The sequence below is a fragment of the Jaculus jaculus genome, chromosome 1 (genome assembly GCF_020740685.1).
Source record: "Jaculus jaculus isolate mJacJac1 chromosome 1, mJacJac1.mat.Y.cur, whole genome shotgun sequence".
In the NCBI taxonomy this organism is placed as follows: Eukaryota; Metazoa; Chordata; class Mammalia; order Rodentia; family Dipodidae; genus Jaculus; species Jaculus jaculus.
In genome coordinates, this window is record NC_059102.1 from 217,507,869 (window position 1) to 217,535,560 (window position 27,692).

The following is a 27,692-nucleotide window of genomic DNA, read 5'->3' on the forward strand; positions in this document are numbered from 1 at the left end:
CAGCTGGAACCAGTTGGTAGATGTACTTAGGAGTGGGGTCAATGTGTTTCCTGACAAAGAATCCTTCCTCCCCCACACTCTGCTTCTTCCATGTTCACTCACTTCTTGGAAGTTATTCTCCCTGGGCTATAAGAAAGAACAACACCCATTCTTCTGGCTCTCCTAGTCTGGCATTCCATGTCCTTTATTATTTAGAAGGTCTCTGGTTTTGGCTTATTCTGCTCTCTCTGCTAAGATATTTCTCCCATCCTCACTTTCAAACTCCATGGCATGGTATATGTCCATACATAGTCCCATGGGAAGGTGTAACCAAGGCTTTCAAGAGGAAATAGGGTCCCTCATGGAGTTGCTCACACCTCTTACCAAATGAGCACGTCACTTCACACTTCACAGAAATGCATGGTTTCCTTTTTTCTCACAGACTTAGTTATGGCCTACTCTGGTAAAAGACCCTGACTGATTCATGTTTCCTCTGTCTGAATAGTCACTAGTTCCTATTGTCAACTAAATATTTGCTTAATGAGTGTAAACTGAGATGGCTCACCCTACTCTGTGTTCTGATAATAAGATATTCTCTTTCTCAGAGAAACTACTTCTACTTGTCCAACATTTACAGCAGAGAAACTGAGCTGATACATACCTGAATGCTTTAAACTCTTTAAATGTATTTTGAAAGAAGTAAGGCCATGGCTCAGAATCATTACTTTAGCTTAATGAAGTATGCTTGCTAATATGGTGGAGTGATTTTAAGTCTAGTTAGTTTTTTATACAATGGGAAAGTGAAATATTTATCTTATAATTCTCTGATTACACAGATACTGCTCAACATAAGATTCTTAAATACTACTAGAAGATAACAGTTGTGAAAATTTATAGGAAAAATATTAATTGAGGTATTTATTCACATTAATTAATTTCTATTTGTTTCCATTATCAAATTTTTGGCACTTTGTCACAGGACATCAGTGTTATGAAGAATTACATTTAGGAACCTCTATTCCAATTAAGTCAAATTATGTTACTTAACAGTCAAAAATACATTATTTGCTGGGTGTGGTGGCACACACCTTTAATCCCAGCACTTGGGAGGCAAATGTAGGAGGATCATTGAGAGTTCAAGGCCACCCTGAAGACTACATAGTGAATTCCAGGTCAGTCTGGGCTAGAGCGAGACCCTACCTTGAAAAACTGAACCCCGCCAAAAAACAATAAATTATTTTAGTTCATGAAAATATACACAAATTTTTTTTGCCTAATGCTATTTGCCTCCTGAAACAGGCTCATAACCCCACTTCAAATTTTGGAGACAGTAATTATTTGCCATCTTTTTCCTTCTTAGGCTGCGAGGTTGAGATTCTTGGTGTCAGACCCACTTACTGCCTAGAATATAAAAATGTCCCAACAGATGTCAATTTTGCCAATGCAATCAGTGATGCTCTTGACTCATTCAAGTAAGTGAATGACTTACCTTTTTTGAGCCGTATTATTGTTCTTCCATGTTTCTAAGCTAAATAGCTCCCCCTAGAGTGGATTAATAGAGCCTAGGTGAAACAACACCAGGGAGGTTTCCTTGGTGGTTGTGCAACTAACTTCAGACAGAGGCACTCTCTGGAAGTTGTGAATTATAAAGCAAGAAAGCCAGGCATTGTGGCACACACTGTGAGTTAGAAACCAGTCTGAGACTACATAGGAAATTCCAGCTCAGTCTGAGCTAGAGCAAGACTCTACCTCAAAGAAAAACAAAAAGAGCAAAACCAAAAAAACCCCAGGGTTTTTAGACCTCTGTATGTGTGTGGCAGGGGAGGTATATGTATGTGTGTGTGTGCAGTTGCATGAGGATTCCCTTTTTGTGGCAATGTAATACTTATTGGTGTTCTCTTAATAATGATTTAGTGTGAAGCTGGGCATGGTGGTGCACACCTTTAATCCCAGCACTCTGGAGGCAGAGGTAGGAAGATTGCTGTGAGTTCGCGGCCACCCTGAGACTACAGAGTGAATTCCAGGTCAGCCTGGGATACAGTGATACCCTACCTCAGAAAACCAAAAAAATAAAAAAATAAAAAATAAAAATGATTTAGTGTGTACTTGTTTTTCAAAGATATACATAAGCAAACTGGAAGGATCTGTGGTCAAATCACCTTAGGGAAATTATCTATTCTACACTCTTGTTGGAAATGTTTTCCTGCCATGTGGAATAATGACACCGGGTATGGAAAACACAAGAAGTAGTAATGCTGCATGAGTCAATCAAAGAAACCAAAGCAAGTCAGCATCAAAAATCACTGGAAGTGGAAGTAAAGACTGTGTATTTGAAATCAGTATCCAGGAGGCTTAGGGTGTCTCTGGCTCTCAAGTTTTCAGGACTAGAATTGAACTCACATTGGTTGTTGAATGGTTTTCCTGGGTGGGGTCAAAGCAGAAGACTAGTGATAATCAAAAAGAGTGTGGTGTTTCCATCAGGGCATGCCATGAGAGATCACAGTGCTCCCTGTAGATGAATCACTGGCAGTCACCAACTACATGAATGGCATGACTAAGATAGTCTCATATCCCCATATATGATCAATTATAGATCCCATTCTAAGACTAACAGGGTTCAGAGGTAACCAATGACAGATGGCAGTCTTTAACTTCCTTTCTAACTCAACTGTCATAGTGAGCTGCAGGTTAAAACAAGAGTCTGGATTTCATTGATTCTTAGCATATCCCACTTCCATGAAATTTATTAAGAAGGACCTTTGGGTCACAAAAAGGTTCATTCTCTGGGGGATGGCCTTGAACTCCATGGAATGGCACAATTCGCATAGTCTAAAATGTGGGTGATGTCCCTGGATTTGGAAAGTGCAGACTTGGGCAGGATTGAACCAGATTGATGCATTAGTCTTGTGTTTTACTGCCAAAGTTAACAGAGCTACCAGACATGGCTTTTCAAACATATTTTATTTTATTTATTTATTCATGAGGGAGAGAAGGAGGGAGAATATGGGAGCACCAGGGCCTCCACCCACTGAAAAAAAAACTTCAGACACATGCTCCACCTAATGCATTTGGCTTACATGGGTCCTGGGGAATTGAACCTGGGTCCTTTGGCTTTACAAGCAAGCATGTTAACTGCTAAGCTATCTATCTCTCCAGCCCCAAAACAGATTTTTTAAGTAGTAGGTAGAAAAATTGAGACACTGAGTATCTTTCTTCATTGCTGTCCTCTATATTTACTGAGAAACAATACTGACTCAGAAAAGCATGTGTGTGTATATGTGTGTATGTGTGTACATGTGTGTGTGTATTGGAACCCCCATGTGAAAGAATTCTAAGATCTAAGTGTTAAGGACAAGGAGATGGGTCAATCAGTAAAGGACTTTTCATACAAGTGTAAGGACCTAAGTTTGGGTCCCCAACACCCACATAAATGCTTAGTAGGTTTGCCAGCCTGTTTGTACTAGCAGCACTTTGGAGATAGGTATGAGGGATCTCTGGGGCAAGCTCTAGATTTAAGTGAGAGGACTTTTCTCAAAAAAAAAAAAAATTATAGTGGATATTGATTGAGGAAGACATCTGACATCAACCTCTATCCTCCACACCACACACATGTGTATGTGCACTCATAAACATGTATGCATATAAACATGCATACTGACATGTGCATATGCAAATCACACACACACATACACACACACAATAAGCTGCACATGTCTATGTGCGTAAGGATAACTTATTGTTCACATGTGATATGGGCATTGCCTTCCCAGTCATATATCATGAGTTGTTACCTTTGAAATTAACCCACTGAAAAAAAAAGAAAAGAGACAGAATCTTAAATATTAATAGCATAGGTCAAAGGGCTTAATTCCCATTGACCAATTTTGTTTCTTCACTCACTATACCCATCTTACAAAAAACATTACCAATTTTGAAAGTAAAATACTCTGTTGTGATCTAGTAAGCTACTGGTCAGAGAACCAGCACCCATCTCTTTCTGTGGAGACTTAGAAGAGAAGAGGAGAGTAGAAGAGAGAAGAGAGAAGAGAGGAGAGGAGAAGAGAAGAGAAGAGGAGAATAGAGGAAAGAAGAGAAGGGGAGACTAAGGAGGAGAGGAGAGAAGAGAAATCACTGGGCTGCAAGGAGGCAAGACACAGTTGATGTTCTGTGTCAAGTTCCACATGGTTGAACACAGCCCCAGAAACATCTCAGAACATCCATGGCTGCTGGTGTTAACAAAGGAATAAGTGGATGATAAGAAAATTCTTTCCACCTGTTACAAGGAAGCTGGCTTAAATGTCTTGATTGGCTTGAGATCTTTACATATGAATACACAAAGACAAGTTCAGAATTCAGGCTTTGGTTCTGTTCAGGCAAAATGACTAGAGACATCTAGAAGGAAGAGGAATGAGAGATATTTCTTTCTCTTTCCTTCCTTGTACAAATCACCAGCTCATTACATTCCCAACACAGGTAGTGAGCAGGTTTTGCAAATAGGGAAATTGAGGCATGGTGAAACTTTTTCCATTCTTCTGAGACTTCCTTGTTAGTGAGAAGTCCAGATTTGAACCCATATTTGTGCCCCTGCCCTATGGTAATTTTCACATTTAAAATTGTTATAGTTATCTTAGGATGGGTATCCTGACAAGGTCAAATTAACTTACTACTAGGAAGTTGAGAGGATACCAAGTTTGGTTAGAAGGAGAAATAAGAAACATGCTATGGAAAATGAATGATGAGGTATGAGGATTGTTTGTTTAATACAAAAATGCTTAATAGCACAGGGCAATCAAACTATAACCTGAAAGATTGCTTTCCCTATCAGAATATATAATCTTCATTTTACCAGTTTCCTACAGGTTAACAGTTATGGTTACAGTCTGGTTGTTAGCCAGGAGGAATATCCAGTGACTTTTAAGCAACTGTATTGGACAATGGCCCAATATTGCACTGAGATGATAGTAGTCATTCAGGGGCCTTAATTCTAAGTTTGGGGTCATGTTACTTACATGTTACAATAATTAACCCTTCTTTAAAATTGTTTCCACTTCTCTTGTCATAACCTACTTCAGTAAGAACGATGGATGTGATATTATAAACTTTTATATTGAAAAGCAATCTGGACAGAATCATAAGGTGATGGGCGATCTGGGTGCTCCAAATCCCAGGGCTAAAGGCCTCCTGCAGCTTTCAGGGAACTATGATTTATTGTCACATGCCCTTCTGGCATGGTTCCTGGACCTCAAGGCTGTAAATGGCCAATAGCAGACCTGCAGGCATTCTCATCCATCTCTCCTCAACAAACTCAACTGTAACAAATGAACTGATGTGTGATGGAGACCAGACCCATGTGGAAAACAGCTGGCTACCATGAATTTATCTGTGGAACTCCAAATAGGAAAGATCTGTCAGTCTTGGGAGGCTTTAGTCCCTAATGAATCAATGAAACCTTAACATAGAAACTTTTTGCATATCTAACCTCTGAATTGCAAGCATCCCAAATCCTGGCAGATGGAGTTGACAGCTGCCTGAGACAATGCCAACAGGTGAATTGAGATAGTTCCTCCAAGTTCACTGATCACAGAGAGATTTGTGAATGTGGTAAACATCCCTTAAGAAATCAGCCTTCATTGAAGTGGGGTGCTAAAATGAAGAGACCTGGGAATATTTCATGGAATTTTAATGCCACAGTCAATTCCATTGTGTTTTCCACTGCATATAGGCTCCATGCTGGAAGTATGGACATCTAAATAGATAAGATCCTACCTGAACTTGCATATCTGGAATGTTTTAGATGCTAGCAAAAGGCAAATAAATGTGGAGGCTTATCTGCAGTGTAGCTTTCATGAAGGCTCTACTATGTTCAAGAGGAGGTGCAGGAAGAACCCTAAGCCCTGGCAGTCTAATGATCATGTGCCACAAACAGGTTCCAATGTACTCATGAGAATGGTGTTACCTCATACAAACTTTTGCCACCACCTACACAGTTGTGGCACTTAAAAGGACTTTTTGTACTTGACTATGCATAGGTGCAAAGGAAGCTTGGAGTAGTCATTCACACATTAGAGAGCATGAATAATGATAACACCATTTGTGAGAAACATTTAAATAATAACCTAACCCAATCCATACTGTGGAGGAGGGTGCAATGGGGCTTTGTAATAAGTGGTCAATTTGTTTTGTTCTAAAAGAGAAGAGAACATTTGACTAACAATTTCACTTAGCTTAAAACCAATGTTTCCTCAAAGCCACTAATGATATACATCCCATATCATCTAGCTGTACATCATAACATCATAAAGGGTGTGTGACCATAATGAAGAAACATGCCACATAGAGCCCGCTTTGGAATATGCTTCCTAGTTTAGAAGATGTGGATGGACATTCACAGACCCAGTTTATATTTTCAAGTTCCAGGTACATCTCAGAGAACTGTGAGAAATGAGTGACTTCTAGAATCCTCAGAAGGCTATTCCTTCACACATCAATCTGTAAGAGCTCTTCTGTCAGGATACTTGTCACTGCAGCTTCAGACTTAGAAGCAGAACCAACCCACAAACATAGTGTGCTGGGTGTTGAGAGGTGAAGGTGACCTGGTGTCAAAGTGTTGGTTTTGTCCTCTCCTACACCCAGCCTTCTTGGGGTAGGGTAGGAGTTGTGTAAGAAAGTAAGAGTTTCTTTAAAGCTCACTCCAGTTCAACAAAATGTTTCCCAGTGGCATGGGCTGGTGATTTTGTTCTGATGCTGGTTATGTTCTGGGGAGCTGGGCTTGAACCCTGGCTCCACCTTATTTTAGCATTGTGGAGCTAAAATGCTCTCTTACACTTTCAGATCCTTGTATTGAGGATTTCATAACCCATGTATGTTAAAGTCTGCAATGTAGTGTCTGACCACAGTTACTACCATGTATTATTGTTATACACTTAGCTGACAGTTATGGAATCCCTAGTGTGAAAAAGAGTGATAATTCACAGAGAAAAGGCCACTTAAAGGGGTACCTTCCTAACAGCATAAATATTCCTAGCCTGGAAGTGAGCATAGAGTGTCTTGGGTGTACATGGAAGAACCAACTGATACTGCCTCAAGACACCAGGGGGAAGCCTCCTGGAAGTGGCCCCAGCTTTCCTAGGTGTGAAGGCAGAGCAAGTGTGGTGTGACTCTGGTCAGACCAACCAAGATCTCTGAACATCCATGAGGCTGTTTCCCTCCTTGAACATGGGGAGCTTTAAGGCCCTTCAGTCTCTGAGGTTCTTCCGTTTGTCAAATGAAAAGTCAGGGGAGACCATACAGGAAATGCTTTGGAATGTTTTGTGTTTAAAATATATTTTTTCAAGAGAAATAAGGCAAACTACCAAGAATATTAATATTATTGATATCACCTCTTATAAAGTTTAGGCACTCTAACCTTTCATGTCTTTCCTAATAGTTCATTTCTGGTCAGTTCTTGCTGCCATAATTATCTTTCCCATAGCATGGTCACCATCATTGTTGCTCATATCTACTTCAGGTACTTGAAGCAAGGGGATAGGCAAAGCCTGAGCTGGGGTGGGAAGTCACAGGGGAAAGTACTGTGTGAAGGAAGAATGTTCCCTGGAATTGGTCTTTTTTCTCTTCATCCTACAAACTTTCTATTCCCATTTATGTTCCTAGCATTTGGTCATTCTTAGCCTAACATCAGGGATTAAATAGCTTGGATTTTCCTTGTCAATGTTGTGGCCCAGCGGGGAAGTTTGAAGACTCATAGATGTGTAGTTATTCTTAGAACTCTATCTCCACATTGGAACTCACCTTTCATGTGTCCCCATAAAACAAATGTCTTTGATGTGTCTGTTGATGTCAGACCCTAATCACTAACCTACTTATACTGTATAAGGTTGCTGCGGTAGTGCTGTTTTTATTCTTTTCTTTTTTTGATTTCTCCACATAAATTTTTTTATTTTTTTATAAAAAATGTGTAACACTGACACCTACTTTTAAATCAATTAATTTATGTGCCCAGTCTCTTGTAGAATACATATTGGCATTGAACCAGTTTAAAGAAATGTAATGGCTATCTACAAAAAAAAAATTAGTTTTGATTGTATTACCCCCCCTTACCTTATGTGTATGCACACATAAAATTATAAATTTTCAAACTTTACATTAAGCATTTTTTTAAAAGGTACAGTTTTCCACTGCTATAATTTTTATAAAGGTCTTAAAGTTTCAAATAAAAAAAATTAAGATATTAGGATAGCTCTGCTGTGTCTTTAACAGCATTTGTATACAGAACAATTTGAGTTGGCATGCAAGCAACTTTTCTTGTTGTCACATACCTGAATTAGGGGCAATTCACACCCGTTTTACAGAAAAATCCCCATACATACACTGCAACAAGCTCAGAACAATGTTAAAAGGATGAGTGAGGATGGCACACGTAAACCTGTTTCTTTATAAATTAACTGGAATTCTTGATCAAGAAATAGGCACAAGGAAATCCAGTTCTTAGGGCTTTGCTCTCTGGAAGAATACCTTTAGGTAATTTTTAAAAACTTTAGCATCAGGCTGCTGAAGTGCTTGACAGAACTCCTGAATTATTTCTGGAGCTGCTTGTAAAGACGGCAGGTATTCTTGTTGGAGATACTGAACACATTCTGGACCCCGTCTGAGATGAATTGTTTTCAGTGTCACGGCACATTCAGAAAATGCCAATACTGTTTGTGCTTCTGCCAGGTCAAAGGTTTGTTTTAAAGGCGCTAGGAAATATGCAGGGACAATGTGCTTATAAACAAAATCAGCAAATCCCACTGGTCCATCTTTACCTACCCAGAGCTCCACAAGCTTTGAGAGGATGATGAAGCATGTTTGCTGGGCAGTGGGATCTGGGTACTCAACTGCTCCTTGGATGACGGTAACCAGCACTCGTTCTACGTTCTCTGCACCTTGATTTGCGATAACTTCGCTCATTCTGCTGCCAGTGACAGTCTGCAGAAAGACGAAATAGCTCCTCCACAACATCTGCTTCTCTAATGCTGCAGACTGGTTATTGTCTTCTGCTGGCTAGAACAGAACTTCAAAAATTGCATGAAGCAGGGGCATGAACATCGGTTGTAGAAATGGGGATACCTGAATCTTAAATTTGGCTGTAATCTGGTTGATTAGTGGAATGAATTCCTGGAGGTCTTTTGCTTCACAGTCTTTGAGCATGTGTTCTGAGGCAGATGGGATGAATGGAAGAACTTCTTTCTCAAGGCAAATAATCATTCGATGAAGGAATGTGCGAACTCCACTTCTAAGAATATCCTTTTGTAAGGGACAACTGAGGGCTGGCAGGAACGTCTGCAAACAGTCCAGATAAACTTTGGAGCAGCCACACTGTTTCACAGTCTGCTTGTTGCTGAAAGCTTTGCTGGTTCGACTGGCAAATCCAACAGCATGGTTGAGACAATCTGCAAGAGATGCTTGTCTTTCTTCATCTTGTGCCAGCATCAGTTTTTCCAACAGAATTTTAAACTTTTCCATTAGTGGAGTCAACAGATTCCTCATTAATCCTTGCTTCCTTTCTGCTGGGTATTCACTATTAACAATCAGCACTCCAGCTGTTTCATAAATAAATAGTTGATCATTGCTACTCAATAAGGACTGGTAACCATTCTCAGATGGAGAAAGGGTTAATAAATCTTGTATTCTATTCAAAATATCCTCAATGAAAGGATTCATTTGTTTATTGAGAGATTTGACAAATCTAGAAAATAAGTAGGCAGTTCTGCTCCGGACTTTAGCACTAGAATGCCACAGACCCCTGTGATCAGGAAGGCCATTAATACACACGGAATGTGTTGAGGTTCAACTGTGAAAAACTTTTCATATCTAACAACAGTTTCAAAGAACTCCAGTGTCATAGATGTATGCCGATAGGAACTAACGCCTGATGTCACCAAAGTTCGCATCATATCCTGCAAAGCACTAGCTTTTGAAACATCACCTGAGAAGTGAGCACCATGGGACACTGGAAGAGCTTCTGCCAACATATACAGCAATCTTATTGCTACTTCAACTTCCATAAACCGTGTAGTCTGCCAGTTCTGCACTGTGGCACTAAAAACTCTGTGAACAGAAGCCAGCAGTAACTCTGGTGAAACTTGAGCAAGTCTGTCCAGCAGTAACTTTAGTTGTTTTCTATATTCTACAAACATGGCTTCATCTTCACCCTCATTTTCAAAGTTATATTCTTCATCATAAGTCAGTTTTTTCATGACAACCAACATGATTGCCTCTACATTAGCTTTTTGCTGATCTGAGCACTGTAAGCTGTTTCAAAATATGAAGATAATCATAACAAAACCCAATAATGTTAGAAGAAATGTCATCATCCTCATGAACTAGCAGCTGTAACATAAGTGCCACTTTTGTCTCGATAGCCTGGAGTGCCTCTTGAGCATTCTTGATATCTCCATTCTTAATTAATTTAGTCCAGCTAACTATCAATGACTGTCCCATTCCATTTACCAGCTTAGAAAATCTTGCCAGGAAATCCACATCTTCTTCCTGGTCAATGCTGAAAAACCCTGTTTTTATTCTTGCTAGTCATTTGGGCCCACAGTCTCATGTCTTATTTATAGACTTCCTTAAAGTTATCCAGAAATAATTGAACAGCATCTACTTAAGCCATTAACTCCAATTCAAACCCTCTGGTGACAGCAGTTGGTGAACTATCCTTGTCTCTTGCCACATCCTCCAATTCAGGAACATGAGAACCAATACACCATGGCCAGAACAGGGGGAGGTCAGTAAATAATCTAACTTTCATCAGCAGGAGGGTCAGGACCAGCAGCCTTATGTGCAGTATCACTCCACCTTACTTATGTGAAAGTGGCCTGGGCCCCTGGGCAAGGTTTGAGGGTACTTAGCAAGCTGGAGGGGACCTCCTGATAGTGAACTTTTATTCTGTTGTTTGCAGGAATGGCCATGCTGACCTGGCAGCCATATACTATGAGCGCATAGATGTGGAAGGCCACCATTATGGTCCATCATCCCCTCAGAGAAAAAATGTTCTCAAGGCTGTGGACACTGTTCTGAAGTATATGACCCAGTGGATCCAGGTGACCTAAAGCAAAGATACTGGTCCAGCATACCCTCCTGTCACTCTCATTAACCTCCCTGTCACTCCCCTCAACAATGCCTTCTTTATTAGGTCAATGAAATTCTTTTCTACACACAGTACTGCATAAGGCTCCAAGGAACACCTTGTTCCACAACCAGGCCAGTGGGATTGGAATGGCCTAAATATAAATTATTAGTTGGTTTGGTTAAAGAGCTGTCCCAGTTCTTATTACTTTATTACTTTTGGTGAACAATTTGACATGGATATGGGTATCAGACCTGCTCTCTAGCTTAACAAATAAAAGGAAGTTTTATATATTGTTCTGTTTTTATTTTTATTTGCTTTTGTTTTATTTACCCTGCTTTTTTTTTACATCTATAATATGAGAAAATGTTGGTTCTCATATTACCACACAGTTGTAAAAATAGCAAAAGAATATAAAAATATAGAGTATTCCTTAAAAGCTAGACCTCTGAGCTGGGGAGAAAGCTTAGCTTTGTAAGCATGAGGTTTTGAGTTCAATCACTAGAATTTGTGCAGAACATCTGGGTATGGTGGTGCACACTTGTAAACCCAGCACTGGGGAGGTAAAAACAGATGCATCCATGGGGCTCATTAAACAGCCAGCCTAGCTCATTGGCAAGCTCCATCCAATATGTGACCCTGACAGAAAAGAGATGGACAGAATTCCTGAGGATGACACCCATGCTATCATCTGTTTTCCATGCTCACACAACACAGGTGCACATATACCCTCCCCCCACACACATACAAAGCACATTCTAGGGTGGGGTCTGTACTACCCTAAAGACTCTCCCCAAAGAACTTCTCTTATGATTTGGAACCACACCCTGTCAGGCAGATTGGTAGATGGTTAAACTTGAGCTGTGAAAATGTCCATTCTCCAATAACCTGTGGTTTTAAAGCATACCTTTACTTTCTGTGTATAAGATCCTTTCTTTCACTGTTATGGTGATAGCCTATGTCCACTCCACAGGAGCGGGACCTGCAAGATGACCTGAATGTGATGATTTTCTCAGATCATGGGATGACAGACATTTTCTGGATGGACAATGTGATTGAGCTGAACAAGTATGTCACCCAGGATGACCTACAGCAAGTGAAGGACAGAGGGCCTGTCGTGAGCCTGTGGCCAGCCCCTGGGAAACACTCTGAGGCAAGGCATGCCATGATGGGGGAGGGGTGGATATGCTATCACCGGACCATAGTTTTTGCTTTATCCTATTCTTGGGGTTCTCCCAGTGACGTGTAAAACAGTACTAGGAGCCTGACTTGGAGAGCAGGCAATGTAGTTCGCCACTCACTCACCCAGGAATGGTGTTAATTTCCATTTGTCCTTCTTTATAAGGGCACTTGTCCTGTTGCAATTTATGAAAATTGAATGAGATAAAGGATATGCCATACTTAGCATGTTCCTATGTAATCAAGCCTTTATTAGGACTATTTTATTATTGGACAAACTATAGCATTTAGGTAAATGAGATGACTGTCAGAAGCTGACTCTTTGGAAGGAAGCTGCTACACAGATTCATTTTCACCAAGGGAATGGAGATACGGGGCAACAAAAGAAAGGAAGAACAGAGACCGTGCATACAGTGGGTTAGCTCCTTATCTCATCCCAGTTCTGTTATCAGCTGAGAACAGGGCAAGATGCCTACCCTGGCTCCTCTACCCTCTGTATGAGTGTGGTAATGAAGTCATAGCTGTCTCCTGCTGCCATACATGGGAGAACCCAGAAGCATATTGGGCTCAGAGCAGAGACTGCATATGTGCCACTTGTTATGAAGATTATTGTCAAAGAGAATGTTCCCAGCAGGGTGTGGCTGAGTTCTCATAGTGTGCAGATGAGAGAGAACTCTCCACCGCTGCCCTCCAGGGACTCAGAGCACTGAGATGATCATGTACCTTCTCTCAAAACAGTAACTGGAGCTGGAAGTGTGAAGTACCCTCTCAGAGAAAGGAAGAAAAGAGTGGCTGCACTTTTGACTGACAGCTTAGCACTAAGGTTGCCTTATCACCTTCCCATGTGCTGTGCAGCTTCTGCCCACTCCCAGATAAAGCTGATGTGGGTCAGAAAGTATGAGTCTTACTCAGTAGAAGCTTCTAACGATGGGTAGCCAGGGGTGCCTGAGGACTGCTGCCTTCAGGCACCCATCTTCATGGCAGAGGAGCAATAACTCCCAAACATCTGTCCTTAGCCATGAAGCCCTGGTTGAGGCCAGAATATGAATAGATATTCCCCCTGACAACCCTGCCTACTCTTAAATTATATCTGATCATTTGGTCAACAAGACTACCACTCCCAGTCTTAATTCAGCCCCCATGGTCATGTTCCTTTTCCTCAGGCTCCATATCAAGAAGTAAAGGTACTATTTGTGTTTATACTGATAAATATGAAATCAGGAGGGACTAGAAAGATGGATTAGCATTTAAAGATGCTTGTAAAGCTTGAAGGCCCAGGTTCAATTCCCTAACACCCACATAAAGCCAGTTGCACAAATGGCACATGCATCTTGATTTCATTTGCAGGGGCAGGAGGCCACAGCATGCTCATCCCCCCCTCTCCCTTTCAAAAAAAAATATTTTATTTAAAAAAAGAAATCAGAAAGAATATTTTATGCACTGGCAGGTTCTTGAAAAGAAGTTCTGTCTTTCTGTCACAGAAGATGGTCTTTGTCTCTAACGTGGCACATAGAATGTGACATCTCTAGAATGCTTGGGCATTAACAGCTTTTGAGCTGGGAAGAGCTGTTTCCAGCATGAGGTGCATGTCACACATGGCAAGCAACATACAGTCATTGGGAGATGACACAAAAGTGGGGGCTATGTTTAGATGACAGTTATGGCAGGTGATGGACACAATAGTTTGTGAGACTTGTATGACACTAGATTTTTCACTTTTCCAAAATAATTCTTTATTCTGCAAAACTCACTCCTGTTTTAGCAAATGAGATGTTTAACCCTATATACCTTTACTACTCTCTACTAATCAACCACATGACCAGTTTTTTTTTTAATTACTTATTTTCATGCACCCAAGCACTTGTGTATGTGTGTGTGAATGTGTGCATATGCATGCATATGTGGGTGTACTATGGTCTCTTGTTGCTACTAATATTTATACAGCCTTATGTGGGGGCTAGAGAATTGAACCCAGGACAACAGGCTTTGCAAGCAAGTACCTTTAACTGTTGATCAATCCTCCCAGCCCCACCAAAAACCATTTTTAAAGGCCAGGGAGATGGTTCAATGGTTAAAGGCATTTGCATGCAAAGACTGATGGCTTTGGTTTGATTTCCTAGTACCCACATAAAGCCTGATGCATGTGTCTAGAGTTCATTTGCAGTGGCAGAAAGCCCTGGCATACCTATACTCATTCTCTCTCTCTCTTTCTCTCTTGATTTTATAAAATAAAATTATTTCTAATAATTCTATTTTAATAGTGCTAATCATATTAATAAGCAGAAAATTTTTGTTGTTTTTCAAGGTAGGGTCTTACTCTAGTCCAGGCTGATCTGGAATTCACTATGTAGTCTCAGGATGGCCTCAAATTCACAGTGCTCTTCCTGCCTCTGCCTCCCGAGTGCTGGGATTAAAGGCATCTGCCACCACACCCAGCAATAAACACAATTTTATATTCAGTTATATATAGAAATAATATGTCTGAATTGGCTAAAGGCTACAAACTGATACAAGCCAGATGATTTTAATTTTAGCTTTAAATATTTAGGCTGCTGCTAAATGCTCCAAGTGTGTACTAACTCTATACCTTCATCATAGAATTAGCAATGTAGTTAAAACAACTCTGAATACTTTTACAATTTGCATGTGGTAGGACATACTCTTTATGTAAAGTTAGATAACACATACTTTTTCTTTTATCTTTGTGGTATTTAATATCAGGCAGCCTAATCCTTTTAAGTTTAGTGTATAGAATTTTGGCAAATAATGTGTTCATTAGTTATTGATTGAATATATGCAAAAGCATTATAGAAAGTATAGAAGGTTGGGTGGAGGAGAGGGCTCAGTGGGTAAGCATGAGGTCCTGAGTTTGTTCCCTAGCACCCATGTAAAGAAAAAAAAATTGTGTTAAAAGTGTGTAAAGTATAAAGGAATAATGTTGCAATGGCCACCATGTATTCACCAGCCACTTCAGATGTTGAATATTGACATGGTGTGTGATATCTACATGTCTTTCCCAGAATGCCATCATGTTTTTTGCCCTTTCAGGGGAAACCACTCAGGAGTTATCACGTATATGATCATGCAGTTACTTGAGCTTCATGTGATATGAATAATCCTGCTTGTGTTGCTCTACAACTTGCAATATTTTCCCCCAAAGATCCCTGAGAGTCTTTCATGTGTCTTTGGACTTGTGATATGTCCATTTTCATTGCTTTATAGTTCTTTATTACAAAACCACACTAGCATTTCTTTATTTCTTCTATTTTTCATTATCTCTTCTACTGTATATTCAGATGCACATGTATGAGGGATTTTGTTTATAACCCTGAAAGGTGGTAGCCACTTATGTCAGAGGGTATGTGGCTTTCCAGCCTTCCAAGAAATAGCCAGCTTGCATTCTGAGCTATCCAAATGTCTCTTGTTGTATTGTAGTCAAATCTATGAGACATTTAGTACTATATATTTTTATTTCTATGAAATCTCCCATTCCAGAGATGTAATTAATATTTATTCTATTTAAGAGAGTACCAGGTGGTCATTTTTGGTTTTCTTTGCAGATATATCACAAGCTCAGCAAGGTGCAGCACATGACTGTCTATGAGAAGGAAGCCATACCCAGCAGGTTCTTCTACAAGAGGGGGAAATTTGTGTCTCCATTGACCTTGGTGGCTGACAAAGGCTGGTTCATAACAGAGGTAATTGTAAAATATATGACAATTTGTTCAGTATGCAAATTCTATCAAGCCTCCTAAAGATAAGTAAAGATTATTGAGCTTATATATATATATATATATATATATATATATATCATTAATTGCATTGTTTACTTAATTAGAGAATCAAAAGGTAGGTTCAGGAGACTTGGTAGGCATGAACTGTAGGTACACACTATCACTTGAGACCAGAACCACAGTTTAGACTTCATGGCTCCATACTCTGTACTGAAGCCTTAACTCTAGCTAACATGTAACCTGTTCAGTTTGAAGCAGAACCATTGGACAACAGCAATACATCAGAGCAGTGTGAAGCCAGGAGAGGTCCAGTTTGCTTTCACTTTTAAAAGAAATTTTAGATAAACAGATCTACACAGATTCAGGTACCTAGTCTTTCTAAAGGAGATTATCTTACATTTTTTTTTGTTCATTTTTATTTATTTATTTATTTGAGAGCGACAGACAGAGAGAGAAAGACAGATAGAGGGAGAGAGAGAGAATGGGCGCGCCAGGGCTTCCAGCCACTGCAAATGAACTCCAGACGCGTGCGCCCCCTTTACATTTTTTTTTAAACTTCTATGGCTTGATTGTGTAACTTAATATTGAAATAGAGCAAAAATTACTTCTTTTCTTTCTTTATAACAATTTTTTATCATTTATCAACTGGATTTGTTCATATATTGAGGTTATTTTAGCTTTATCTGTTATATACACACTAATATAAAATACTAATATATCATGATGATGAAAACACAATTTTATTCATGTAGCTTATGGGGTCTGGAACATATGAACATAAATGTTTCTCAGGATTTTGCATTGAGCATACCTGCAGTCAGCTGAGATACCTGGGTAGACATCTATCCACCTTGAGTCTATAAAGTGAACTTCCCAAGTCACAACAAAGAACTTTCTCTTTGAACTTACTTTATTTTATAAAATTCTAATAAAATAGCTTTGAACTTTTTAAAAATATAAATATTTTATTTATTTATTTATTTATTTATTTGAGAACTAGGCAGATAGAGAGAGAGAGAAAGAGAGTGACAATGGGCACACCAGGGTGTCTAGCCAGCAAACTCCACACCCATGCACCACCACCTTGTGCATCTGCCTTTATGCAGGCACTGGGGTGTTGAACCTGGGTCCTTTAGCCAGCAAGCGCCTTAACAGCTATACCATCTCTCTAGCCCTTTTTAATTTTTTTTTTTTTTTGAGGTAGAGTCTCAATCAAGCCCAGGCTGACCTGTAACTCACAGTGATCTTCCTACTTCTGCCTCCCAAATGCTGGGCTTAAAGGCATGTGCCACCACACACCAGCTTTGAGGTTTTTTTTTTTTTTTAAAACTTGTTTATTTTTATTTATTTATTTATTTGAAAGGAATAGAAAAAGATTCTGCCTTGCTTTCAAGGTTATGTAATTTAAGTGAGGGGAAAATAGGAAAATAATATATCATTATAAAGACAAAACTAGGTACAAGAGTTAGAAGAACCCCATATACCTGTGAAGCCCTGTCAGTTAAATATCTGTCACTGCACTTTGAATCTGCTTCTTTCTGTCAAGAAGCTACTAACAGTTTTCCCTCAGATCTCACCAATCAACTGACAAAAATCCTTCTTGGAATCTGCTTTGGGTCTGATATGAACATGTGCTGAACTGCAGAATAGAGATCCACAATCATGAGACCAAAGACATACAGAGGCTATAACTAGAAGATAGGAAAGTAAGGAGAAGGCACGTCACTCACTACCTCATCTACATGGGGACACATTCCCTTGTAGGGAACTGGAAAATTAGTAACTGGTGTGGGTGAGACTATATGGCTTTGCCCATATTGTATCATATATTACTTCTATATGTGTTATACATGCACATGTTTATTTGAGTTAAACAAAACCAAGATTCAAGTGAGGCTTAAAAAAAAAGGAAAGTCCCATAGAAGAAGAAAAATAATTCCAATATTAAAAACTACTTGAGTAGCTTTAATTATTTTATTGTATAAAAGAGAGAGAGAGAATAAGAACAATTAAAAAAAAAAAGGAGAGAGCACTAAGAGAGAGGGCCTCTCACCACTGCAAATGAGCTCCAGACACATGTACCATCTTATGCATCTTGTTTACATGGGTTCTGAGGAATCAAACCTAGATCCTTAACCTTTATAGGCAAGTGCCTTAAATGCTAAGCCATATCTTGAATAGCTTTTAAAAGCTGGGAATGTAACTCAATTGGTAGAGTGCTTGACTAGAATCCACAAAGTTCAATCATAAACCAGACACCATGGCACACACTTATAATCCTATCAATTGGCAAGTAGAGGCAGGAGGATCAGAAGTTCAAGGCCATGCCTGGCTAAATAGTGATTTCAAAGATACATGAAATCCTGTTTCAAAAATAAACAAATTAACAAATATTTGATTATTTCATAAGGTAGATTTGATACTAAATGTATATAAAGGTTAAAGGTATATGAAATAGAAAGTTTAAAAAAGAAAGAAATTAGAAATATGATAAGTAGATATGAGCAGATAAGGTTATCTCTGAAAGCTGAGCACTGACTCCCTGACAGACAGCGTGCATGCTCACCACATATGTGTCAGACCTTTGAAAGAAAGACTCCTGTAATCCAGGTTGAACACTTGGATTTCTTTCAGGGGAGAGGTTTATTTGGGAAAGTTATTACACCATGTTAAAGCACAGTAGGATCCTGGAACCAGAGGAACAAAATGAAGTTTTCCTGCTTCTATGTTTCTGGGGTGTGCCTGGGCATAGACTAGGTGCAAGAGTGAAGTGACAGAGGAGCGGGACAAGTGAATGGGAGACAGACAAGGGGTCAGATCCTTCAAGGTCTCTAAGAATGAGGGGTTGTTCTCTTGATTCTGACAGGGTGTGCTTGGGGAAGTCAAGAAGACACTACATCATTAAGAGGTTTTCCAGTGATGCTCCCCCAAAGTTCCACTAACTTTCATGTAAATGCTACTTTACATTGCAATAAGTATATCAAGAAAAAATTTTAACTTTGGTCAATAATAACAACAAGAAAATAGCTATCTTGAACTACATGTCTGCTGTTAAATATTTAATTCCTTTAGTGACTCTGCACTATGGATATTGTCAGTCCTAAAAATAACATATTGTAACATCAAATGGAACACAAATCAGGGTCAGTATTTCTGAGCAGCCAATCTCAACTGAAAGTACCATCAATTTTGTGCATGTAACTTATGGTGTCCAGTAAACATGAACACAGCCATCTCTCTGGAAAATCATCGTTGGAGTCCTGAAAGAACCTTAAACATCTTACAGTGACTCCTTTGTAGACCTTAGGCTCAGCAAGTGAAAACTTTTTGATCATTTTATTCTTATTCTTGAATTTATACCTTTTTGTTTTCTGAGATATGCAAAAGTTATAATTTCTGATTTTACTCTGATACAACATTGAATTATTTTCTGAAAGTCCTAAAAACAAGTCCCCATTCTTTCCTTATTAGCTCAGACACTTTTTCTTCTGCAGAGTTCTACTGTTTCTTATGCTTTCTTGACTACAGTAAATGGAAAACTGTATTCCATGTCCCTTTTCCTGCTCTATTTTATTTTATTTATTTTTGGTTTTTGAGGTAGGGTCTTCCTCTAGCTAAGGATGATCTGGAATTCACTATGAAGTGGAGTCAAAATAATCCTTCTACTTCTGCCTCCCAAGTGCTGGGAGGCATGTACTACCTTACCTGGCTGTCCTGGTTTTTTATTTTGTTTTGCCAGTGCTATTAATCTCTCACAGTTCTATTTGCAAAATATCTTCCCAAATCATAAAAAGTGGTGCTTTTCTGTGCAACCTACACACCTGTCCACGGTGTGTGAGGTGATGCTCTGGTACTGGGTTACACTTCAGCCTGCATAATGGTGGGATCTCCATTCTGAAAGTAATCGCTCTGGGTCTAAGTTTGACTAGAGAATGAATCTGTTTTCTGGTTTCCACATAATTATCAAAACAGCTGAATCAAGCCAAATTGAAGCTTGCTGGGAACTGTTAAGACAGAATTTCACCCTCTGTCCTTCCTTTCTCCCTATAGCTGCCATCCCATAAACATGTAAGCTCCCTTGGTAAAAATGCACTCTCTTATATAAGCCCAGCTTATATAACCTTTCTGCCACCAGTTTAAATTTTGTAGATTCTCAGGCAGCTGCTTTGACAGGAACACTTAACAAAGTTAATTTCTTCTTATGATCACCTAGAGAGATGGAAGGCAGAGGAACAAGCTCAGTTTGTCAATGCAGTGGCACCAGTATCTAGGGAACCCCTCATGTGGCCTCTGCTCCACATCTTTTAAGAGGGAAACTGGACTTCCAACTTCTATCCTTTCTCCATTCCTGAGCAGGCAGGAATCTTAATATGTCCATATTCCCAGAGGACCAAACACAAAAGGAAACAAAAACAAAATAGGCTTCCAACAACATCAAGCCCAAGCCTGTCCCCAGGCCAAGCACATTTTCTCCAGGACAGGATATAAGACTCTTTAAGTGATGCCCCTCCCCTCTTTGTCCTTAAGATGTGACTACTTTCTCTGGAAAGGCTTTGTTGTCATAACTTCTTCTTGCCAGGGGATGGGGATCACACTCTCTCTGGGAGCTTTGGAGTCCTTCACTTCCTAATTCTCTGCTACTTGGTGATGGACCAGGAATACTGAGAAATTGAAATGTCTATAGTTATCTAAGGATACTTGACAGGCTACTTATATTTGACATGGGATAGACAGAGATGGCACATAAAATGTGAAGTGGAGATATATGGTGCATAGTGACTATTAAATACTCTTCCATCCTTATCTTTGAAGGCCATGGGCCTGAACAATCCTGGCCTATCAAATTCCACAAATATTTGCTTAGTGTATTCTGGGAAAAATACTGCTTGGTGCCACTGCAGTGACAAGCTGAGCTTGCTCCCCTGCCTTCATTCTCTCTAAGTGATCATAAGGCTTCCAGATACAAGTAAAGAAATGTGTTATTACAAATGTATTACATATTGTAGAGAAAAGAATTCCATGAAAGTATATGGGAAAGAGGGTGAACAATTGAGCTGAGGAGGCAAGAAGGCCTCAGGCAGGTCACTCTGACAAAGTGACTTTACAGAGGAAACTTATGGGACTAGTGTTAATGGGGCAGGAAAATCAAGTTGCTCTCCAGCCTGAGGGAATGGGATGCAACAACAGATCATGAGAAAAATAAAGTTAAAGAACCAAGTCTTTGGATTATACTTGTGGGGTAGATCTGCAAACTGTGGCAGGGGGCAGGGGGAAAAGGTTTGGAGATAGTAAAATAGCCAAGAAAGTCCCTAGGTTGAATGTGAAATACTAAAGAAAGAAAGAAAAGAAGAAAAAGAATCAAGTCCTTAGTTGTGAGTAGTTCTACAAAAATTCTATAAGAAATATAGTTATAAGCATAAATGTAAACATAATTTCTTTTGTTGTACTACTAACTAGATATGACAAATATTTTTTATTTTAAATTAATTTTTAAGCTAGCACACAAAGTAGTGGATCTCATTAGTGGCATTTTCATACACATACACTTTGTCTTAATTCAGCACCCTCACCTGACTTCCCAGCCCCTCACTCCCTTTGTCCCTCCAAATGCATCCCCTCTGCGTTCATGGTTCATGACCTATATTCATTACTCTCTCCTTTCCCTTGTCTTTTTAAAAAGTATTTTAGTTTTATTTGAGAGAGAGAGAGAGGCACACCAGGGCCTCTAGCCATTGCAAATGAACTCCAGACACATGTGCCACCTTGTGCATCTGGCCTACATGAGTTCTGGAGAATGGAACCTGGGTCCTTAGAGTCCTTAAGGCAAGCATCTTAAGACAGCCCTCTCCTTATCTTTTAAAATCTCTTTTTCCCCTTCCGTAATACCTTTTGTAGTTTCATGACCTATACACACATACACATATAATTTTTGTTGTATGTGTATATATGTGTGTGGTGTGTTTACATGTGTGTATACATGTTTGTATAAGTGTGGGTGTAGGTGTGTATGGGTATAGGTGTGTATGGGTGCATATGGAGACCAAAGATCAACTCAAGGGTCATCCTCAGCTACTGTCCACTGTATTCTTTGAGACAGGGTCTCTAGCTGAACATAGAGCTCACTGACTGAGCTAGACTAACTAGGCAGTGAGTCATGGGAATTTTTTGTCTTTGCCTCTCCAACACTGGGATTCCAGGTATTCACCAACACACATGGGACTCCAAGCTTGAGTTCTCACATTTGTGCTGCAAACATCCCACAGAACATCTCTGCAGCTCATGTATATAAAGTTAAATCTAGGTTTTACTTCTGAGGGAAAACATGAGGTATTTGTCTGATTCTGGCATATTTGACTTAACTCAGTACTCTCTGGTTCCATCTACTTCCCTATAAATGTAGAGCTGATCAATCTTACCTCATAACAAGTGTAATAACTAATAATCATCTTTTTTGTTTATTTTTATTCATTTGAGAATGGCAGACACAGAGAGAGAGAGAGAATGAGCACACCAGGGCCTCCAGCCACTGCAAACGAACTCCAGATACATGTGTCCCCTTGTGCATCTGGCTAACGTGGGTCCTGGAGAATCGAGCCTCAAACCAGGGTCCTTAGGCTTCACAGGCAAGGGTCTAACCACTAAGCTATCTCTCCAGCCCAATAATCTTTGTTACACCTGGATCAACTACCCACAAAGAGTTTCAATGACATCCCCATCAAGTTATTTAACATTTTATACAGAGTGAATATATTAAGAAGTTTTTATTTTTAAAATTTCAGTCAACAACAATGACAATAATGGTATCTTGAATTAAGCTCACCCTAGGTACTCTCTTTGCGTTGGTGGACAGTACTATAATAGTGTTAATTTGGGTCTGGGAGGCTCTGAGTTTTAGATGCTTGTCTGAGGTTACAAATATGAGTGATAAAGCCAGGATTTAAATCCAAATGTATCTCAGAAGAATATAGTCCATCCAATTATCCAGAAAGCCTCCAAACTTTTCTTCAAAATGTTCTATATGCTGCCTATCTTATGTCTTGAGAACTTTTACCCTGGTAAAATGGTAAAATCTGGAAGTTCTGACATCATCTCTATGATCTTTTCTGTCAAAACTTCTGAAGTTGCTCAGTAGCCCACTTTGATTTCCTTTTCTCTTGATCCTTTCACTGAAATGGATGATTTGCATATACTTGACAAAATCATGAAAATAATTCTGTCCCATGCACATCATGTTGAGAATTCAATGATGAAGGAGGGGGCTTGTGCTCCCAACATATCTCCAATAAACACCATAAGTAATCAATAAGATCCTTGAGTTTCCCCTCTCCAAAGTCCTTTCTGTCTTTTGAAGCACAGCTGGTCCTAATTGTCTCCAGTAGGAATTTAAGTAAAACCCTAAATTGTTCTACCTTGGGCTATATTTGCTTCCAAACTCTCTTGGAGCAGAACTACCTAGAGGACAGGCCTTTGCATCTGCATGAACAGTGTATACTGCCATTCAGTAGCGTCTCAGTACATGTGAGTGGTTGACTGGATTAATACACATCTTCATTACTCTGGCAGGTTGTTCACTTTACAGGGTTGCCTAACTCTTAGTAGCCCTAGGAGAGACTTCAACAAGGAAAAGGTGCTGAACCCATGAATAGTGATTTCCCCTAGCTTCAGTTTAGTCCCAAACTGAAGCCCAAGGGCAGGACATGTCAGCTCCCCAAGTCCCAATATGACTTTCAAGGGCTACTCCTAGATTGACCTCTCCTTGTGCCACTGACCTGAAAGGAAAGTAAGATGGGGGCTGGGGATATGGTCTAATCAGTAACATACCTGCCTTGCCTGCATGAGCATGTGAGTTCAATCCTCAGTATTCACGTGAAAGCCAGACGTGGTGGTATAAGCCTATATACACCAGAGCTGGGAAGGCAGTGATAGGAGAATCCCTGGGGCTTCCTTGCCAGCCAGCTGAGCTTAATAAGTGACCTTCGTACCAACAAGAGACTTTGTCTGAAAAAAATGGTGGATGTCACTAGAGGTTGTTGTCTGACCTAAAGAAAGGAAGAAAGGAAAATGGGGCCAGAGATGTTGGAACATGGTGCTTTGCTGCTGATCTTCTGGACTCCTGTCTGAATTATAAGAAATGTAGCAAATGCAGACCCAAGCTTCTATGGGAGGTTGATATTTTTCTCCAAAGGAAAGATTAATTTTGAAAACCGGCAAAGTATATGAAATGCCAGGCTCAATTCTAAAGCTTGTGGTTGAATGGCAGTTAGGACTATACCCAAATTATCTAGAGAATTCCAGGCAATCTGGGAAGCATGGCTTCTGAGTGGTAGTGGCAGCTAGCATGGTATTGTCCAGGCCTAGCTAATTGAGCTCCAGGAAGTCAGACATCGAATACGTGGAGCAACTAACTCTCTGTGGTGATTAGGGTAGCTTGTGGAAGCTGTCTGAGAGTACATGTGTACTTTGTCCCCCTTGGCATGCTTCAATAAACATGATCCAATAAAAATAGAGAAAGGGGGTAAAGAACAGCAGTTCGCTTACTGCTTCCCTTCAGTGCTTTACTCCAGTCCAAGCACTTCTGTTCTCTAGATCCCTGCTGATTTTGCTGTCTGGCATTTTTCATGTCAAAGAATAAGCCTAGTGTGGCAAGGAGCTTTCCTGGGTCAGTCTAGGGGGGTCAGAAGCTGAGAAATTAAATTCTGTTTTAGAAAGGTAGAGACAGGGAAACTTGGAGGCAATACATATCTTGGTACCAGCATGTGGCAAATATGTCTTTGTTTCATACCACTACTCCCCAGGGGCTCTTAGGGGTTCTGCAATGGGAAGCCTCTCTAGAGGACACCTCAACATAGCTGAGAACTAAACGAAAACTAAGAAATCATGGTGCTGTTTGACTTCTCTTGGGAAGACATGAACAAATGTCTATTTGCTGCAGGTAGGGAAAACAACTATACTCAAGTCTAGCTTGGTGAAACAATGGGGGTGGGAGCAGTATTTACAGTAGGATGGGTGACTCTTGAGCAATTGCATTGTCCAAAAGACCACCCCAACATGGTTGATGATTCGTCAAACTTGTCTCCTGGGAGCTCTCTGCACAATTTACAAATAGCAACACTGAGAGATTCTACACTCCTAGCCATGGTTTACTACCTATACAATCTTGGGTGAAGGCTTATGAATCTCCAAACTTTCCAAGTTCACTGAGCTTTGTAAGTTTCATTTATCTTCCTGAATCTTATGAGTTTCTGTCCTCTCACCAGGAGGGAATGTTTCCATTTGAAGGAAATACCTGCAGAAACCACAGCTTAAAAAAAAAAAGAAAAAGAAATGAAATGAAATGAAATGAAAAAAGAAACCACAGCTACACCTTAAATTTAGCAGCAGATACAAGCCAGTCAAACTGCCATTGGTTCATGAGAGTTTTCCCTGACACCTCTTCTAACTTGAACATTATTTTAATTTGGAAGGAAAGCAGAAATTTATTTTCAGGAAGAGGGAAGGTGCTTGATTTAACCATGTCATAGAAAAACATAGTTTATTGAATTTAGGGCTTCAAATACACCTGAGATGTTCACACTTGATTTATTTTAATCTGACAAGATTTCAGTAGCATCTTCTGGTGAGTCAAGGGAGAATGGAGCCAAATTTTGGTTCCTGATCTCACACCTAAGAACATTTATATTTTTAGTGGTCTTGTTAGCAAATTTCTTTTACTGTGACAAAACAACAGATTAAAATGAATAAATTCTCCAACAATTTTCCAAAACAAGAATCTTGCCAGTATGCAAGCAGAAAAATAATAAATATAGATGGCTTAGACTGCTTCCTCCTTCTTCCCATCCTTCCATTTCTCTTTCTACTTCCACCATCATTCCCATTCCACATCTGACATTTCTAATCACTCCCCCATGACATCCCAGCTTAGCACAAAGGAATCCTCAATAGAAAAAAGAAAATCAAAGGAACAATCCCTGACAGGATTGAAGAAATGTCATTTACTGGGTTTCTGGTTCATAGATAAAGAGTGAATGTTAGTTTTTCCCTAGACTAGCATCTATAACTCTTGTCATTATTCCTCTGGCACCTCAGATCAAGGCCAGCTCATCACAAGTATCCTCGTGGTGGGCTGGAAATGGAGTATTGGCATCAAATTAAAAGAACCCAAATCCAAGTCATAGCAACTCAATCACGTTTCACAGTGTGTCCTTGTGTGAAGCTGTCAAGTTCTAGTTCCACTGAAAAAGATTAACATGGTGGGTGCTCACCATGCAGCATGGTGATATTTCATCTCACCACATGCAGGTATGGGGGCCTGAGAGGCACCAGAAGTGATGAGCAGATCATATTGTGTGAGGATCTTTGTGTACCTTAAGAGTGTTGAATGCAGAGTATCAACTTGTCTGGGGATGTACCACTTTAAAAACTAAAGTCTTGCATTCCTGAAGTCCCCTTGGCAGTAAACTAGGACAACTGGTCACCTTCCCAGGATGACATGTCCCCAGATAGCCATGAAGAGTAGAAAATTCTGTTACTATGGCCTCTAGCCTGCTTATTCTAGTCTTCCTTTTCTCTGTGAGGCGATAGCAGGTTTGCTCATTTCTCAGGGCCTCCTTGGGATCTGGACTCCCACTACCAGTGATCTCCACTATCCTTTCACTGAGGAGACTTTGGCCATGCTCACCTTCTTGATTAGTACCTCACTGAGCCTCCTACCTGTGGCTTTTCCTCTCCAACACCCGCCCCCCACCACCACTGATTAGCTGCATAAGCACGTGTGTATGTGTGTACATGCACTACCCTTGTTTCTCACCTTCAACACACCTAGTGGGTCTGGTTATCTCCCCAAAATGTCAGTAGGTGGCATTGTGTGACAGTCCATGGGCTTGGTAGGTGTCTGATAGGGTCAGCTCTTCAACCAGCAGCCTGAGGACTCACAAAAGAAGCTTCCTATTAGAGATAGAGAGGTGTGCGACACACCCTTCCCATTAGTATGGCCTCATACATGTGCAGTGAGAAGAATACACGGGTTACAACATGAAGATGCCAAAAGCCATAAAGAAAGGAAAGGAAAGGAGAGGAGGGGAGAGGAGGGGAGAGGAGGGGAGAGGAGGAGAGAGGAGGAGAGAGGAGGAGAGAGGGGGAGAGGATATGGAAGGGAAGGGAAGGAAAGGAAAAAGGAAAGGAAAGGAAATCATGAGTACATTTTGAAATTAAATGTATACTTACATGTGATATCCATATACTTAAGTAAAACTGACACATCCTCACATGAGCAGTTCTTCGTTATTATTTCTTTTGCAAGTGTATGTATATTGTATGTGTGAGTGTGAGCATGTGCATATGTGTGCATACTAATGTGCATGTGACTATGAAGGCCAGAGGACAATCTCAGGTGTCATTCTCAGGAATGCATTCAGCCTTTTTTCCACCCTTTCCACTGTCCAGGAACTCACCAATTAGGCCAAACTCGGTGAATATCTAGTCCCATAAAGCTTCCTGTTTCTGCCTCCTCAATGAATAAGGACTTTACCCACTAAGCTGCATCTCCAGCACTTTATTATTGTTTTTTATTTTAGTAAAGACAGTCATTTTACTGGAGCAACTTTTCACTTTAATAATAAAAATTAATGGACTTACCTTTGATCAAACCAGTACCCAGTTACTTCCAGGGCTGAGGTATTCATTATTATGTTTAT

The 27,692-nt window shown here is 40.0% G+C and overlaps 2 protein-coding genes across 2 annotated transcripts in view; one reads left to right on the forward strand and one right to left on the reverse strand.

Moving 5' to 3' along the window:
- Enpp6 (ectonucleotide pyrophosphatase/phosphodiesterase 6) overlaps window positions 1-27,692 on the forward strand; it is a 158,209-nt gene that overhangs the window by 121,780 nt on the left and 8,737 nt on the right. Inside the window, exons 3-6 of the mRNA XM_045142485.1 lie at window positions 1,340-1,451; window positions 10,919-11,060; window positions 12,060-12,203; window positions 15,826-15,963. Coding sequence (XP_044998420.1) covers window positions 1,340-1,451; window positions 10,919-11,060; window positions 12,060-12,203; window positions 15,826-15,963 — 536 coding nt within the window. The remainder of the gene's footprint in view (window positions 1-1,339; window positions 1,452-10,918; window positions 11,061-12,059; window positions 12,204-15,825; window positions 15,964-27,692) is intronic.
- Window positions 8,338-10,692, reverse strand: LOC105944620 (exportin-T-like). Its single transcript, XM_045132003.1, is given in 4 exon segments — window positions 8,338-9,770; window positions 9,773-10,260; window positions 10,262-10,541; window positions 10,647-10,692. Coding segments are annotated over 4 exon segments (2,121 nt in total). The 3' UTR covers window positions 8,338-8,463.